Genomic DNA, 18,356 nt, shown 5'->3' with positions numbered 1-18,356 from the left:
AATATAACAGGCTGCGGCAAACTTGTTTGATCTGGATTTATGTCTAAATGCCACCAGGGTTTCAAGAAATTGATCCTATTCATATGACATCCTGCACTTTTAATCTAATATATGGATCTGAGTTTCTGTAATAATAAAGTAGATCTTTAAAAGAGTTTCCAGCACCTGCATCTGCTTAGCAACTTTCCTGCTCATCAGGAGGAATTGAGCGCTCACAGCTTGAGATGTGCAAGGCTTTGCTTTTCATTTGTGATGTTTTTCAAACTGAGAATTTAAAAGTATTTTGCTCAAACAAATTAACTTGGATGGCGGCACCGCATCGACAAATAAAGCAAGAAAAAAGAAAAACCACAGGTACGCTGTAATTCATATGAAATATTGAAAGTGAATACGCTGAAACACTTAACGTGTTGCCTCACACTACGTACTGAGATGCTGTAATTTGAGTACCACACACACTGTCATTTAGGCATTATGCAAGCGTGCTTTACTGTATCTGCCCTGAAACCACTCATTATAGGCTGCTATGTTCCTGAAACCATGTGAAGATTAGTTGATCTGCACATGCAAATGGATTTGCTCCTGGTTGGTCCTGACACCAGAAAATGGAGCTGGCAAATTAAAGTAAAATTCTGCATAGTCTGTCTTGAATGACGGGCTAATCTTAGCTCTCTGTGCACATTTGTGGGTGTTGGAATCCGATCTTTCTTTTTCCAGATATGCTTAGATGTTTTTTTTAATCCTACCACATTTTAAAATAAACAAATTGAAATTAATTAAATTTTTTAATTTAAACTGGAAAAAGATTATTAATTATTAGTAACATGTGTTATGAAATTATTGGTGGACTCCATCTTTCAAGGGTGAGAACAGCCAAAAGGCTTGAAAGAAACAAACTGCAACAACTGGCGCTGAAATACTTAGCCAAAGTGGAAGTGCCAGAAACTGCACTCCTTTGGCTCCAAAAGTCTCTTCAGACTTCCATGTTAAAAAGCTCAACTTTAGATCAGCTATAACAGGTATCTATCCATTCATTGTCTGCCGCTTATCCTTTTCAGGTTCCGGGGGGGCTGGAGCCTATCCCAGCTGTCTTGGGGCCAAGAGGCCCAGGTCGCCAGTCTGAATGTGAGTGCAAAGACATTCGCATTCACTTTCACACCTATGGGCAATTTAGAGTTTCCAATTAACCTATCCCCATTGCACAACTCCCACCACTGCATGTCTTTGGAGGAAGCCCAGGGAGAATATCCAAACTCCACACAGAAAGACCGCGACCTGATGGTGGAATTGAACTCGGCACCTTCTTCAGTGCTAACCACGGTGCCACCGTGCTGCCATATAACAGGTAAAAACAGGTTAAAAAAAGTGTGGTGGTCTCTGTAGGTAGTTTGGTCCTTCATGAGAGGGTCACTTCTTTTATAACTCACCAGCTAAATTTCAAACATGAGGAATGTTTTGCTATTCTTGTCTGCTGGAGCAGTTGTTCTCAAACATTTCACAATGAGTACCACCTCATATATGGCCAGTACCACCCTTATGACCGACATTAAAGTACAGTAGTATAGGCCTATTTAACACAATATACAGTTTACACAAGACAATTTTAATTCTGACATGATGTTTTTTATTTTAACTGTCATAAACAGGATGTGACAAGTGGTGGCAATAACAACCGTAGTGCATTAAAACATTCACAGCAGGTGGGATATCTGGTCTTTAAGTGATGAACCATGCTTTCGGGTCCAAAATACTCTGCGTTTGTTAAGGCTGTTGTGTTTTTAACATGTTTCAATGCTTTGTTCTACTGAATCTAAACAAGCCCCTTGAAAAAAAAGAAAGCTAACCATAGCTGTGTAGCTAACCACTACGCAGCACATCATTATATGCTAAGCTAGCCCAACTTCAGTAACCGTAAGAACGTCACTGCTGGTTAGTGTCCTGTCTCCATTTATATTTATGTTGTATATTTATAAATGAATGTTGTATATGTTGTATATTTACATTTATGTTGGAAGTGATAGCAGAGCTGTACATTTAAATTTTTCTGAAATTCCCCAGTCAGATCATGGTATATTATTTAATCGCATAGAGGGAGCTCATGTACCTCCAGTGGTACACGTACCGCAGTTTCGGAATGAGCGTGCTAGAGGATTCTAGCTGCTCACAAAGTCCTGGTCTTCGTATCTTTGGTTTCATGATGCTCCAAACGGTCTCAGTCGGTGAAAGGTCAGGACTTCAGGCAGGTCATTTCAGCACTTGGACTTTTCGAAGTCAGGTTGTTACAATAAAGTCAGATGTGGTTTCTGAAATATGAAAGGCCTTCCCTGAAAAAGGCATAGAATCGGAGATGATGTTGCTCTTAAACCTTTATATACCTTTCTGTACCGGAGGCACTTTTCCAGATGTTGTCCCAGATTGGCAAGCTGCCAATTCCAAAGCCATTATTGTTCCTTGCATCCAGAGATTTCTACAGATTCTCTGACACGTTTGGTAACATTGTGTACTGTGGATGAGGAGATGTTCAAAGTCATTATTTTCCATTAAGAAACACTATTATGACATTTTTTGCAATTTATAAATGCAGGTTTTTGCAGATTGGAGAACCCCTGCCCATCTTTACTTCTGACAAACTGTGTCTCTCTAAGATGCTCTTTTTATACCCATCATGTTACTGACCTGTTAATTAACCTTATTAGATGCAAAATGTTCATCCTGCTCTTTCGTTTTAACACTGGTTACTTTTTCAGCCTTTTGTTGCCAACATCTATGATATGTGTTGCTGGCATAGAATTTAAAATGAGCTAATATTTTACAGAAAATAGTACATCAGTTTAAACATTTGATATGTTTTCTATGTTCTGTTGTGAATACAGAAATCATTTCATTCTGTTTTTCTTTTACATAGTGTTCCAACTTTTTTTGGAATTGCAAATTAGGAAAGGCACTGACACACACACATACACTCTTTCCTATAGTGATTACCCAGCCCACAGCCCACTGTCGCTATAAGGATTAGCTCTTCTGTCACCATCCAGGATCTTGTGCTTTAAAGAGGGAAACAGCCTGAATTAGAGCCAAGCTGACAGTATGCACTTCATAGCTCCTATTTCACTGTCTCAGACTCTCTGTATATATCTCTGACTTGATCCAGTTCAAACCACCTTCGGGAGCAAAGTCTCATTGCTCTATATTTAAGTGTGCTTGTTATCTAGATGTGTAGCTATCCATGCTGCAGGAGTTTGTGTAAGGATAGGAGGGCATATGGCTGGAAGAGTAAAGAAAGAGATGTTGACACGCAAGCATTTAAAACACACACGCACACACACACACTCACACTATCTATCCATAAAAATGCAAACAAACACTGTCAGTGAACTGGCATGCAGTTCAGATGAGGTCTGATGGGCTTGGCTGGGCTGGCAGTCGAGTGCTTTGGGAGGATCAAACTATAGCTCTTATCTCTCTGGCCTGATGGTCTAACCTCTATTCCCTGCCATCAGTCGCACACACGCACACATACACACTCAGGCACACACACATACACACTCAGGCACACACACAAACACACTCTCAGGCACACACACAAACACACTCTCAGGCACACACACACAAACAGGCACTGTACTGATTGTGTTAACTACCTCACTTTTAGCCACCTGACTGAATACAGCTGAAGTAGCTAAACTGCAGCAGAGAGCATAAATCTTTGCATCTGTTAACGGAAAAGAGACGTCTTTCTGCAGGCACTCGTAGGCAGTTTCTGTGTTAGAAACATCAAAACTGCACCCCGCCTGCATAGGCTTGTAGCATGAAGAGGAATTGTATTCCAATAAATCATCTGCTTAAACTCAGACTTTGAATCATAAATGATTTTATGGATTCATTAAAAACAAATGTAGTTATACTGTATATAAAAGCAGTGCTATGAGTAATTGCTCTTACAAAGTCTGATTCTGCGAGCCTTGGGTATTAGTGATTCATGTGCCTTAGGACATGCAGTACTGAAATGATCAGCTAATGCTTACAAGCTTGATCATAAACCTCGTGAATAAGAGGTCCATATCACCACCATCTCCCCATGTACTCTGGCATCACTGTTTGAAGACATGCATGTGTGACTGACTCAGAAACAACAATTCTTCAATTCCTGGACTCCACGTGCTCTATCTCCAGCCTCGGTGGTGCTCGTCTCATATTGTGAGAGTGCACCTTGTACAGTTCTGTCTCTCTGTTATAGGATCCACAGTGGATCCTACTACATGACAATATCTCCCCCCGAGCTGTTGTCCTGGCTCTTCCTTGCCGTAGCATGTGTGCATATATAGTATATATTGCATATATTATATATAATGTCGTCCCCCCCACCATCTTCGTTGAAGAGCATGTCAGGTTACATTTCACTGTGTGTTATACTTTGCATGTGACGAATACAGAACCTTGAACCTTAGCTGTGAAACGTTTAAGATTTTGGAGTTAAAGATTTTGATGGCATATGGTGAACAAGGCATTGTTGCCAAAGAAAAATTAAAGAGAAATATGAATTCTTTACAGCACATGGTTAAATGTAGTCTTTGCATACACCTAATTAAACTTTAAATGCATTTTGACTCTAATGAAGAGAGGCAGATATGCTCTCTAAATCTTTGAGTAATAAAAAGAAAGTCAATCAAGTTTTTCTAATCAAATAAACGCCCTCATTTCTATTACTTTGCTGCTTCTCATGACTAGCACAATGTGAAGTTATGCAGCAAGCGACCTTCAGTTGCTAGGAAAACCATTTAAAGATGTTCAGAGAGGAGCAGAGACGTCTCCATTAAATTAGTTTTTCCCTCTCTTCTGTTGTATAATTGCTTATGCTCAGATGTACATTGTGCTGAAGTACCTGCATGCCAAAAGTAATTACAGTTTTCTCAAGGTGCAGTAATAACTCTTATAGAAGTGTCAGTTAAATGGAAATGCCTGTTTGTCATCAGGCCATGACTTACTGCTCTTTGAACCTCCAAAGCTTTGCTGTTTTTTTTTTTAATTTTGAAACATTTCATAAATGTTGTAAAAACTGGTATTTGATGCAGAGTCCAGTTGGCTCAGATAAGAACTCAAATTTACACAGTGCTGTCAGACTTTAACCTGATAACAGCTCACAGTGAAGCTAGCAATCAGACAAATGAAGAAATCCACGTTTTTTTTCTGCCTCCACATTCCAAGCCATTAGCACTTTCTATGGGTAAAGAAATTATAGTTGGACATTCGTGTCAAACAGCCAAAACTTCAGAGAAAAATAGAAAAGAACCTTTTTGAGGGTTTAGTTGGAACATAAGCCTTCAAATAAACAAAAGGAACAAAGAATTAAAGCAAGCCGGATATAGACAATTTTTTTCTATGTGTGAATTAGATTTAGCCATGCCATTCAGGCATTTATTAAAAGAAAAAATGGAAAAGGATCCCCATTGTGAGAAATTTGAAAAGTGCATGCTGAAAGAGTTCAAATTTCTTTGAATTTAGTCTAATGAATCAGACCTCTCAGGAGTGCTGGTCATGTGTACGGGAAAGTGTCGTGGAGAGACACGAGGCTAACAAAAAATACTGCATGTTTGGTTGTCGTTAACATTGTTAAGGGTTTTCATGTTGAGTGTTTTCATGCGTGTTGTCCGAGCTCAGGCTCAAAGCAGCCTGTGAAACAGTCATGAAAAGGTGCTGTGCTGACTGTCATGCAAAAAAGCGACTTTATAAGTAAATTTATTTTTAGAATAGTTATAAACAGAAGTAAGTTTTATGTTGGGAGCACATAGACAAAGCAGGGATGCATCACCATGGCAACCAAAAAACAGTGCTTGAAAAGAATTGGAGTTATTGTAGTTTTAAGTAGACCTAACCCAGTAGTTTTAAAACAGCTACATCTTACTCCCTAATGCAGTTTGAATTAATAACACAATAAAAAAGAAACACAAACGATGTGTGAAAAGCTTTGAAGTGTGTGACTTGAACTGTTAAACTGGAGTCTCTGCTTCAAACTGCAAAATGATTTCCACCAACAACAAAACCACCAAATGTGGATTTTTTCCCCCCCTTTTTTTAGAATGTGGGAAATATGTCAGTGTGATTCATACATATGAGAATCTGTGTCTGGAAACACAAAGTAATAGATTACAGGTCATGGTTGGTTCATATGTACTACAGTTAGACTAGCAAAACTCTAAAAGCAGGTCATCATTTCCTTGTTTTAGAGATTCTGATGGCTTTAAAGCCACGTTGAAGAAGAAGATGTGTATCTTACTTCTTCTGTGCAAAGTTCAAGATTTAGTTCACTTTAACAATTAAGTTGCATTTATTCCTGAGTCTGATATACTTTATTTAAAATGGGTTTGATATTTAACTATCGATTCTATTTCATTTTGGTAGGTTTTACATAAGTTTGCAGTTGTGTCACACGAATTTGAATGAATACTGACACATTCCCATCCATATGGCGCTTTTCTCCGCCTGAAAAACAAATTCCTGGGCTTTCCCACAGTGGTGAACATTTTTCTGAGGGTTGTTGGCTTAATTTATAAAAATGGCTGTAGCTGTCCATCTACAGCCAGGAAACGGCACCACATTTTAAAACATTTTGGTATTCAGTGCACAGAAAATCAGGAGCTCCACAAAATAAAGTGCTTCATGAATGCTGATCCCAGATGTCTTCAAGCTGGTGAAGTTGTGAAAAGGTCAAAAGTAACACTGTCAGTGTAAACCCTCAGAGTGATGTTATCCAGCATGCATCTACGGGCAGGTTGCTGTCTTTCAAGCAATCAATCAAAACAACAGTTATTTTGGAAAAGTCTTTACCAGAATTGCAACCATTGTTTTTATACTTTGTGACACCAGAGACATTTGGCTGTAACTTCATACAGAGATTCAAAAGCTTCCAATTCATAGGATACAACATAGAGACATTTATTTCTTGTTTCAATACCAAAACCATGTGGTTGTCCCTCCCATCAGCCCCAGAAAGCAGCATTGTTCATTAATAACCAAAAAAATGGAAAATAAAACAAACATCCACTCCCGTAGAGCCCCGTAGCCCACTGTCCTTCTCAGTCCTTCTGTTCATTCGTTCAAGCAACCAAATAATAATTCACAGGCGAGCGTGTGTGCATATGAGTGTGAAAATATAATTTGTAATAAAAACAAAAATAATCTAGACTGGTTTCCAACACTGGCCAAACTGGAGTCAGTATCTCCACAATCTGCCCTCTCAAATCCGAGTGGCTCCAAATGAAACCCTAGTTTTTCCTTGTCTCGTCCCTCGTGGCTTCCCAGCACAGACACACACACGCGCACACACAAAGCTGGGGAGTTTTTGTTTTGCGTCGTAAATCCTCAAAGTGTTTTTGATTACCACAGACGGCTGCGTTGTAATTCTTGGCTGGGTAACAGTTTTTCAAAAGGCAAAGGGGGGTGAAATTGGTGTGGTGGCTCCTTTTTCTCGTTGGTCGTTTTTGATTCCGCGCAGGCTCGCCGAATCCGATTCACGACTCGCGGACGTGCGGCGGGACAGTAATGGAGTTCTTCATCGAGCCAGAACCAAAATGTGAGAATACAAAACCAAGAGAACGAAAAAACAAACAAAAATAGTTACATCATTCCTGTGTTCTTCAACTTTACTTGGTCACTTTTGAATTCCATATATTTATATCCATATATATTTATATATATATATTTATATATTCTTTTTACAATTAAAAACACCATGGATCTGACAGACTATTTGGTTTCTTTTTGTCTAAGTAGAAGTGTTTCTCTTGTTTGGTAAATAAATGCATGTGAATATTTTTTTTTTCTTTTTCCATACTGTCAGTCGGTGTAAAGGCGGCCACTCGAGAAGTGTTTGTATGCTCGTGTACATACAGTATGCATATCATCAGCACATTTCGGATTATCCATGATATTACATTTTTCTTTTTTGTTTTTTAATTCAGCATTTTCATTGTCATCCCACAGATGCAGAACACCAGAGTCTGTCAAACAGTGTAAAACAGTAAGTGAATGTCCTAAATCATGCCCTCTCATTGGCCGGTTTGGCCCAGGTCTCTGTGTGATAGGCTGGGGCTGAGTAGCTGGGTCTGCGTGGGTCCGTTACAGCTCAGCGCCCCGGCACTTCCTCCGTTAACGTTCAGGAAGCAAACAGTTTCTCTGGCTTCCACCAGTGCAACCGTTGAGGTGCCGGTGAAGACTCCACCCCCCTCCTGCTTCCTGTGAGCCAGCGCCAACGCCCTGAGTTGCTCCTGTGCCTCTTCGAGCAGCAGGGCCACCTCATCTTGCTGCCGTCCAATGGCAGACGAGCAGGAAGATGAAAACAACGGGGCGTGCGCTGCCTTTTCTTTCTTCTCCTCCTTGCAAGGCGTGGCCCCACAGGTGACTGACATCGTTGTGGTCGCTGGGGTGGTTTGCATGCAAGACACCTCATTGTCATGGTGACACTGCACAGATGGAATGATGGGAATAGAGCAGGAGCGGAACGGGGGAGGTGGGGAGTGGCTTTGACGGCGCCCCGGCCTTCTCAGGCTGCGAGTGGTGGGATTGGGTTCAGATGGAGGACACAGATGTGCGCGTACCTCCACGCAGCCGCTCCAAGGCGATGGCGACAATGCCTGCATCGCAGGAGCTTGCATATGTAGGAAGGTGTCATCACACTGGTTCTCTCCCTGCACTTGGACACTAGAGAAGAAGGAAAATGGGGAATGAAGACAAACAAGACAGAGACAAAAAAGGAAAAGGAAAGGAGTGAAGGTTATTCAGCTGGATAAAAACTTCCACACTTCACTTGGAGAAGTCATCGTGTCTCGGGTGTGTTTTAAACTCAATCGCTTTTTCAAACTCCCACGTTGAAGCCCTGACAGAATACACACAGGCGCAGCTCTCCGCCCTCTGCCATCTCACAGGCTAACCACGGATGCGGAGGGGGAAGAAGATGAGTCTGACATTTTTCTTTCATCTCTTTATATCCAAGTCTGCACACATGCACTCAAAAAAAACCCTCAACTCCTTTACATAAGTAAGGAGGTAACAGAGAGTTCATTTTTTAATTATTGATTTTAATGACTCGAGCTTTGCTCAAGGACGACTGAGGCAGTCACATCATGTGTGCTAATTTTTCCTCCTTAAAAAAAGCAGAAAGCGGTTTTCGGTCAAGATCGTTCAGTTTGAAAAGCTTTTGTGCACATAAAGTGCAAAACAGCACTCACGTTTTTAAATCAGCACCATAATACTCAGTGCCTGCTTCTTCTTCCTCACGCCTCAGATTTGAATGTTTTCACAAATCTGACTTGTGCTGCTTTACCTGTCAACATCCCGTGTATAGTACTGTATGTTCAAATGGCGCTGCTGGGTAAATCAGTATTTCAGTCCATTTCCATTTCTGTGCTCTACTGATTTAGTCTGTCTGTTCCCATTAGCCTTAGCTTGTTTGTCCTCGTGCTCAGCCTAGCCAAATTATACCTTTCATTGTGTGCCCGCTACTCTTTCACAATCAGTGGCGGCATTTACATGAACACAAGAAACCAGGTTACAGGCAGAGATCGGCTCACGGAGTAAAAAACACTGCTGTCTGGAGTGTTATTTATTTATTTGTTGTCAGAGCATTCAAAGTAAAAGGTGCGGTGAGACAGCAACGTAACAGGAGCCACTGCTTTTAGCTTCCTCACAGTGAGAATACAGAACAGTTTTAACTTTGGGGTGTGAAAGCTGACTGCCAAGAGAGACCGAAACCATCAGTATTTGTGTCATTTTCAAGTCTGGCTTGATGCAAAGATGCACTGCTGTCACTTATCCTGTTGCACTGCTCCAACAGCAATACTGATGAACATTTGCTAATACACAGACATATAAAAGGCTCATTGCATTTTCATATTCATGTGAAGCAGGTTCGATGCAAGGTTATAGATGCGTGAGACGTTTTTGGAATAGAGGGAAAGGAAGACGGAGATACCAGTCCGACACTGTCGTTTGGAGTGCCCCGAAATTTGGTTGCTGCAAAGACAAAGTTGATATTGGGCTGATACAACTCTTGGTAATAGTTAGGAAAGGCTTATGATTGAAGATATTAAAATAAAATCATGATTATTTGTGATAATTGTGATTTGTGATTCACCTGTGATTGCTAACTGAAACTCTGGCACAGAACTCACAGAGATCAGTCCACAAACATGGCTTACACCCTTATATGTTTGTAAATGCTGGCACTGGGTGGAAATCGTGAACTTTGAAGTAGAAATCGATTGCTAGCTTACAGTTACATGGTGAAAAAATGAAACCTAACTAATATTTAGTCAGCAATAAGGTGCAAAAAGATGGATTTAAGCACCAGAGAATGTTGGACGTCTTTGAAGGTGTAAGTTTGACACTTTGGCTGTCACCCTGTCCATATGCTAACGCACATACCTGCTATAGTTGGTAAATAACTCTATACATTACAAGGCAAAACATCCTGCTGTAAAAGCTAATACTTGGGTGTAATAACTGAGAGCATAAACATGTTAGCAAAATATTTACTGACACCGCAAATCGAGTAAGAAGTAGGGTCATTTTCTCACAGACTTGTACGCAATCTTTTTGCAATCAGAGGATTTGTTTGTCTTCTTTATATAGACATAAAAATCTCGCTTATGCAGAAAGCGGGCACTAACCTGCCTGTATCAGCTCAATAAAGGCAATAACTGCTTATTAAACCACTACTGTTATTCCACACTTTTATCTCCATTGTAACTTTAGCCTCTACTTTCTTTGTGTCAATTATGGCGAGCGTCTGTATGGAAAATGAATAAAAGTGTGGAGAAGTCTGATTTTTTGTGCAACAGTATAGGCACTTGGGTCTTGTTATTCTGTCTTTCTTGAATATAAACGCTTTCGTCCTCTTTCCAGGACTGACCATTCCCCTCAGCATTATCAGTGTTTAAATTCAGCTGTAATCAAGAGCAGAGCTTCATTATCTTTGTGTAATAATTCATAATCCTTTGCCAAGCCAAGCCTTTATTGCCATGTTCAGATTAAACTTGGGGTCCCTCTTCCTTATGATACCCTCATCACACACGCTTCTGCTCTCCATCAAAGTGTGCAAAAATAGCGGTGGGTGGAGAAGGTGCCTTTTCAGACTCAAAGGAAATCGCATCCTTGTTTTATCTCCGCAGTGTTTTTCCGAGACATGAAAACCTCTCCGAAAACGACAGCGGAGGTTTAGTGGGCCCACAGAGAGGATCCTGCAAGCGATAAGAGAGGATGATGCGAGGGTGCTAATTCCCAAGATAACATTCACAGACAAATCTCTCTTTTGATGGGCTGAAACACAATCAGATTGCAAAAGTCTATGAAGCACAGTTCAAATATAGACCCCGGAGCGAAGCGGCAGCAGCTACGGGGGAATTACAGAGAGATTGTGTGCAAGTGAGGTGAGATAAGTGACCAGCCTTTTATCTTTAATGGGAGCTCATTACATGTACAAGTGTTAACAGTCATTTTCATTAATCTATTGCCCTACAGATCATTTCTTAATATATCCCTTGTTTCTGTTGATAAATTCAGAATACGATCCCTTTTGTTAAACGACGCAGTCATCTTACAACACTGAGAAACGTACAAAGAAGGAGCATGTGTGCATTTTATTTGCAGGTAGGTGTGCACGCCTACTCATCAAGACTTAAAAAAGCAGTGTTTTCTCTAATTGAAGGTTGTGCATATACGACAAATCGAGAGGAGGGAAAATCCAGCATGTCCCACAGAAAAAGAAAACAAATAAATTCATGCAACTTCTCTCCGTCATCCATTTTGTTGAGATAACACTAGGTTTCCCAGAGAGGTGTGAAAAAGAAACGAGCAGCCTTTCTTTAAAACATTTCCAAACTGTCACGTTGTCTTCTCTTTCATGACTTTTTACTTCTTTGCTGCCGTTTTCTTAAAGGTTACTGCATTTAAAAAAAACAAACTACTTGTATCCCGAAGCTTATGCCTCTCTATCTCACTCAGACTCTATGCAGCAATGGGCAAATGTCTCCATGGCAACCCAGACAACCGTATTATGGGAGAGCGATGCTGCTGTCTGTCGGTCCACCTGCTCTTATGTGAAATCTTACATTAGGTGGCGAGTAAGCGAGTAGGTGAGCGAGTGCGTGCAGGTCAGTGACTCAGTCTGAATACATGCGTTTGAGCATGTGAGTACTAAGTGTGAGACTGAGTAAGCGAGTAAGCATGACCTCCTGTATATTTTGCACAACCTGCTCACGTGTTCGTACCCGAACTATGTGGGATTTTCATGCAGCATCTGTGAAAGCATGCATGAGTGTGCGTTTCCATGACAGGGAGTTGGAATGCAGTGCAGTGGAGCGCACGGATATTCTCTGGACAAGGGCAGAAGGATTTGAGCCAAGTTTGAGCACCAAAGGGTACGTAAGCTCTTAGTTTGTTTTTCTGCACATGAACATTGGACTACTTCGAAAAAATCAACCCAGGATATTTCCCCAGTTATCCTTTCCTCATGACCAGAGATGGGCAGTTCCTGTAATCCGATTACTTTTTTCAAGTAACGAGTAAAGTAAGGGGTTACTATTGCAAAAACGGTAATTAGATTACCGTTACTTTCCCGTAGGAACGCTGCGTTACTGCGTTACTTAAACCGTGATTTTTTTGCAAGAATGTCTCACGACAGTGACGTAAGCGAGTGCGACGTTCGTGACAAGAGCTGTGTGCAGATCAACAATGGATAATATATCGAGTGCGGGAGTGCGCTACCACATAATGGGAAATTCACAGAGAAACTCGCGGACTCTTCCACTGAGCGCTGCGGCACACCTGCACCAGGGTAAACCTCCGCCTGCCCCACTCCTGCTTTACAGGTGAAAATAGAGCAACAGGACCGCTGAGTCTTTGACTTTATTTATTTTCTGCTGTGTTTTACTTGCATCTATTTGAAAGACTGAGTGTAAACACAAAAAATATTTTATTTATGTGCTGGAATGTGCAGAAAATAAGTTTAAATGTTAAACTAATTTCTTCCAGTCAGAGAATGTTGCATATAATGTAATTTTTGCTTGATGCATAAAGTTAAAAGATTAAAACTGATAAAACAAGTTTTAAAAATAGACTTTTCCATTTGATTACATTTTGTATGATGGATTATGCAGAAAAAGTAGAATTGGGCTGAAAGATCTATCGCTTTATCACCTCTTCAGGTTGTAAATCGTGTTTTTAAAAAGTAACTCAGTAACTAAGTAACCGATTACTTTTGAAAATAAGTAATCAGTAAAGTAATGGGAATACTTTTGGGGGGAAGTAATCAGTAATTAGTTACTGATTACTTTTTTCAAGTAACTTGACCAACACTGCTCATGACACTACAGTAAGTACTTTGTGTGATTTAGGTGATGAACTGCCTGCAAAGAGCATGCAGGAGACACGTAAATGGCAAATGTAGATTGGCCATTATCAGTGGATTCAGACATTATGTGGGCTTTGTCTTTAACCTGCCAGTACTATTGTACACACTAACATATATATGAAAGGTAGAGCTACAGCATCTTCTATATGTGCAGCAAATGCAGGCACTCGGATTCTTCTTCTTTCAGCTCCTCTGGCTCTATCTCACCTTATCCCCTAGCATCCTCTTCTGGTCCTCCTTCCCCATTCAAATATTATGCCCCATACTCTGATGTTGGCACGCCTAAACTAATGCTTTACTCAATTTAAGCTTAAACGTAGATCCAGCAGAATGCACATCACAACCAGTGGGAGCCCTTTGATAACCAAGATAAACTTGAAGCTGATGAAATTTGGACCAATCCAAGTCTGGTTTGCCAGGGTTTGTTTCTCACAGACTGCTTGGGCTAAAAAGAGGAATTATTTGGCCCAATCAGAGAGTCCTTACCAGGCTTACCAGAGCTACCACAGAAGCCTTGGGCTAACATATGAGCTGATTGGTTTGTGATCAGAGAACACTTGAGCTCATGTGGGCACTTTTGTTCTGACCAGACAGTTACTTCACTTTAAATCTAGGACGCCACTGATTAATCTGCTGACTGAGCACGTAATGGTTAATTTTCAAGGGGATTCCAGTACAGCCATATCCAGGCTGAGAGCTCTTACCGTGTTATCTGTTGTTGTTGAAGAATGTAGATAATTTTAAAAAACGGTAATAAAAATGGTTTAAGATTGCACTTCAGCAAATGCAATGGCTCTCTAGCATGCATCAACAGTCTCTTCAAACGTGTTCGGTTATTAAGACCTGGACTATAAATCTTGGTCCTTGCATATTGTTTATAAAGCTGAAATCTCTGTAAAATATCCTGTTACAAGTTTCTGGTTATGTAGCAGATCTGTACAATTTGTTTAAAGTCATCTTGTAAGTTCGGAAAATGTTGAACACAATAAAGGAAAACTGGTTGTAAAATAAAGACTTCATAGCCTAACCAAACTGGGTCAGTTGTCTTGTTTTAGCCATCAGTATATCAATCCACAGCTAGCTGAAATAGTTCTGGTGGTTATTACGGTGGGTTTGCTGCATTCCTTCAATTAAACAACTGAATTCTATGAGAATAACTATGATTATTTACATTAATTTAACAAAAAAGTAACTGATTCCGTTAAATTCGTGTTTGACATTTTCATTTCTGGTGGTGGACTTTAGGATTTGCAGGAAACACTTGAGTTGACCCGAGAGCCATTTGAATGGGACATTTGATTAAGGACACACTTATGCAGCTCAACAGTCGCTCTTTAGCGATATTCATGCAAATGATGTGTAAATAAAGCTTCAGGAGCAGGGGGAGCTCACCTCCAATGCACATCACTGAATTTTTATACGCTGTTATATGAGTGAGAGCTTTTTGTCCAGCTGTGTCCATCTCCTCTGCCTCTTTATTTTAGTATGCATGTAGGTCATGCAGAGATTAATCCTGAGCTGGGACTGTTGGGACCTGAATGCCTGAAGTGAAGCTTGCCAGTCCAGGTGGGTAAAGCAGTGACTCATGATTCCCCCCTCAAAAAAAATGGGTCAGAGCACAGCACCTTTCACACCGAATAAATTTCTGCTAATCATTCGCTCTGGCTGCTAAGCACATACAGTTTCATCTGAGACATGTAACACAGGAGGGTTACATTTGAAATCTGTGATTTACCTGACAGAGTACGACAAGATGCAGATGTCCAGTCTGAATCTAGTCCTTAAAAGCACGGACCAGGTGAAATGTTTCCCTTGAACTTGTGCCACAGTGCTGCAGACCACGACATAATGTGATCTCGTTTTTATCTTTTCTCAGCAGAGTGGAAACAAAATGGATGAAGGGGAGAAAAGTACAAAAAAAGAAAGAAAATGCTGGCTTTTAAAAATATAAAAACAGAATTGACTTTGAAATATTCGCTCTTGAAAACTGTCTGTCTGTAGCACGGCTGCATTTTTCAGTTAATGATTTTTTTATTGAAATGACTCAGCATTTGGAAGATACAGAATGAAATAAAAAAAAAAAAAAAAAACTCCAAACAAACCCAAGAATGAGGTGTCAATAAAATGTCCAGCCATCCTCGATCTTGAAGCAATCCTTACACCTAAAACCTGTCATACTCTACAGGCCTCAGTTCATGACGGTACAATTAGAAGACAAGTGAACATGCTTGTTTTAAAGGGCTGACAGGAGAAACCTCTCTCTAAAGAACACAGCAGCACATGTGTGTCTGAACTAACCGAAAGACTCGTGGAACAATGTCCTTTGGAAAGATGGGACTAAAGTGGAAATGTCTGGCCATAATGCACTGTGCATTGTCTGGAGAAAACTAAACACAGTATAACTCAAAACATGTTTTATATTTTAGATTCTTCAAAATAGCCACGCTTTGCTTTGATTACTGCTTTGCACACTCTTGGCATTCTCTCGATGAGCTTCAAGGAATTTCCAGAGATGCTGAGCACTTGGCCCTTTTGCCTTCACTCTGCTCATCCCAAACCATCTCCACTGGGTTTATGTCAGGTGACTGTGCAGGCCAGGCCTTCTGGTGTAGTACTCCATCACTCTCCTTCATTGTCCTGTTGAAAAATAAACAATGGTCCAACTAAGCAGGATGGGATGGCATGTCGCTGCAGGATGCTGTGGTAGCCATGCTGGTTCAGTGTGTCTTCAAGTTTTGAATAAATCCCCAAAAGTGTCACCAGCAAAGCATCCCCACAAGATCACACCTCCCCCTCCATGCTTCACAGTAGGAACCATGCATGCAGAGACTATCCCTTTACCTTTTCTGCACTGCGAAAAGACATGGCGGGTGGAATCAGAGATCTCAAATTTGGACTCATCAGACCAAAGCACAGATTTCCACTGGTTTAATGTCCATTCTTTCTGTTTCTTGGCCCAGACTAATCTCTTCTGTTTGTTGCTTTTCCTTAGTAGTGGTTTCCTGCAGCTATCTGACCATAAAGCTGTATTTGTGCAGTTTCCTCTGAACAGTTGATGTAGAGATGTGTCTGGATCTCTGTTTGGCATTATCTGTAATTTCTGACGCTGGTGACTCGGATTAATTTATCCTCAGCAGCAGAGGTGACTCTTGGTCTTCCTTTCCTGGGGCGTCCTCACGTGAGCCAGTTTTGTCATAGCGCTTGATGGTTTTTGTGACTGCACTCGGGGAATTTACTGTAGTTTAGTTCAGTTCTTATAGTAATGATGGACTGCTGTCGTTTCTCTTTACTTAGCTGATTGGCTCTTGACATAACAGTTGTCAAATAGGGCTGTCAGCTGTGTACCAACCTGACTTGTGACAACACAACTGCTGGTCCCAACCCCATTAAGAAGGCAATAATTTCCACAAATGAACCCTGACAAGGCACACCTGTGATGTGAAACGATTTCAGGCGACATCATCATGAAGCTCACTGAGAGAAGGCCAAAGCTGGCCAGTGCTACTTTGAAGAATATAAATTATAAAACATATATGGAGTTATCATTTTTTTCTTTGCTACATAACTCCATATATCTTGCATATATTTGATGTCTTCAGTATGTACCTCCAACTTTTAGTAATGAAATTAAAGAAAAACCATTAAATGTGAAGGTGTGTTCAAACGTTTGACTGGTAGTGTATATATATATTTATTCTTTTATGTGGATTAACATTTTTAATTTGCAGGTATCTACCTTCAGTAAATTCTTACCCTCTTTGTGCTTCTGCTTCCTTCTCAGATGAGTCCACTTCCTGAAGGTGCTGGTAGGCGGGGCCAGAATACTTGGAAACTCCAATTGGGTTTAATCTTCCTTTGGGTATGGGTGGAGTCCGGCGAGGAGCTGACCAATGGGCTGCCCGCATTCTCTGGTCAGGGCTGTGAGACAGGGAACTGCTTCTGAGGAAGATAAAAGAAGTTAAATTAATTTAAAAAGAGTATTTGTGCTGTTTAATTAGATTTTTGCAGTTACGTGTGCTGGCATGTTACTCTGTAATGTTATGCTAGCAGTGCACATTGATTCTTACAGCTCTGTTTTGATCACAGCTCATTTTAAATTTGCTTCTTTCAGCTGGCGTGTTGCTAATGCTCATTTCCAGCTCTAGTTGCTAAATTGGTAACCCTAGAGTTTATTTATTTACTAGCTGCTCATATGTCAGTCAACTCTCATTTGCCATTGCTTTAAGTACTTGTCTTGAACTTGGGAAAAGTTTAACTTAAAACTTGCCTACTTCAGCTTACTAGCAGCGAGTTCATCCATTGGTCCTAGCAGAACATCCATGTACAGTATTGCTTTGCAGCAAGCTCTTGCTTTTCTGGCCCAGAAACACCTTTCTATGTTTCTTGCTCTCTCTTGTTCACCTCATAAGTGAAAAAGCCAGGACACGTTCTCTTGCTTCTAACAGTCTTTCTGAGCACATTCATCATCTTTAACTTCATGTATATGCTGATTATGTCATGTTATAAAAATCCCACACCAGTGGCTCCACCCCCATTTGCTGGCTGAACCTATTCACTGTTGATCACTACCAAAGCGCCGATCTTTATATTTGTGTGATGAAAGTGTGAAAAGTGAGAATTAAAAATTGATAAAAAAAGCTCCCTGTGCTGAAGTTCCAGGGTCCCCAAAATGATTACTACAGAAGGTCATGTAGCAGAAAAAGGATATGTGCTCGGAGTTTCATCAGAAGAAAAAAGAGGAAAAAAACACCTTTGAAGAAACTTGCTTTACTCAAGAAGCAAATTCCCTCTTCATGCTGCTCTTGTATTTTGAGTTTAGCTTTAAAGTTTTTTCTTTTTTTTGTCCAAACACCATTTCAAGCTTTCATTCATAAAACGCTGCAGTTTTAAAGGCTAGATTTTCCTCTAAAAATGGGCTTCTTGGCTGTAACAACTGGAAGCTTACAGTCAG

General features: G+C 40.5%; 1 protein-coding gene across 2 annotated transcripts in view; it reads right to left on the bottom strand.

The window, feature by feature from the left end:
- Positions 1 to 829: 829 nt before the first annotated feature.
- LOC102314635 (pro-neuregulin-3, membrane-bound isoform) overlaps positions 830 to 18,356 on the bottom strand; it is a 355,364-nt gene continuing 337,837 nt past the window's right edge. For both annotated transcript variants that reach the window (XM_042223224.1, XM_042223225.1), the window contains 2 exons: positions 17,159 to 17,344; positions 830 to 8,697 (listed from right to left, as the gene is read on the bottom strand). In XM_042223224.1, coding sequence (XP_042079158.1) covers positions 8,046 to 8,697; positions 17,159 to 17,344 — 838 coding nt within the window. In that variant the 3' untranslated portion in view covers positions 830 to 8,045. The remainder of the gene's footprint in view (positions 8,698 to 17,158; positions 17,345 to 18,356) is intronic.

The sequence above is a fragment of the Haplochromis burtoni genome, unplaced genomic scaffold (genome assembly GCF_018398535.1).
Source record: "Haplochromis burtoni strain Fernald_Lab_line unplaced genomic scaffold, NCSU_Asbu1 Contig_106, whole genome shotgun sequence".
In the NCBI taxonomy this organism is placed as follows: domain Eukaryota; kingdom Metazoa; phylum Chordata; class Actinopteri; order Cichliformes; family Cichlidae; genus Haplochromis; species Haplochromis burtoni.
This window is presented reverse-complemented; position numbering and strand designations above follow the sequence as displayed.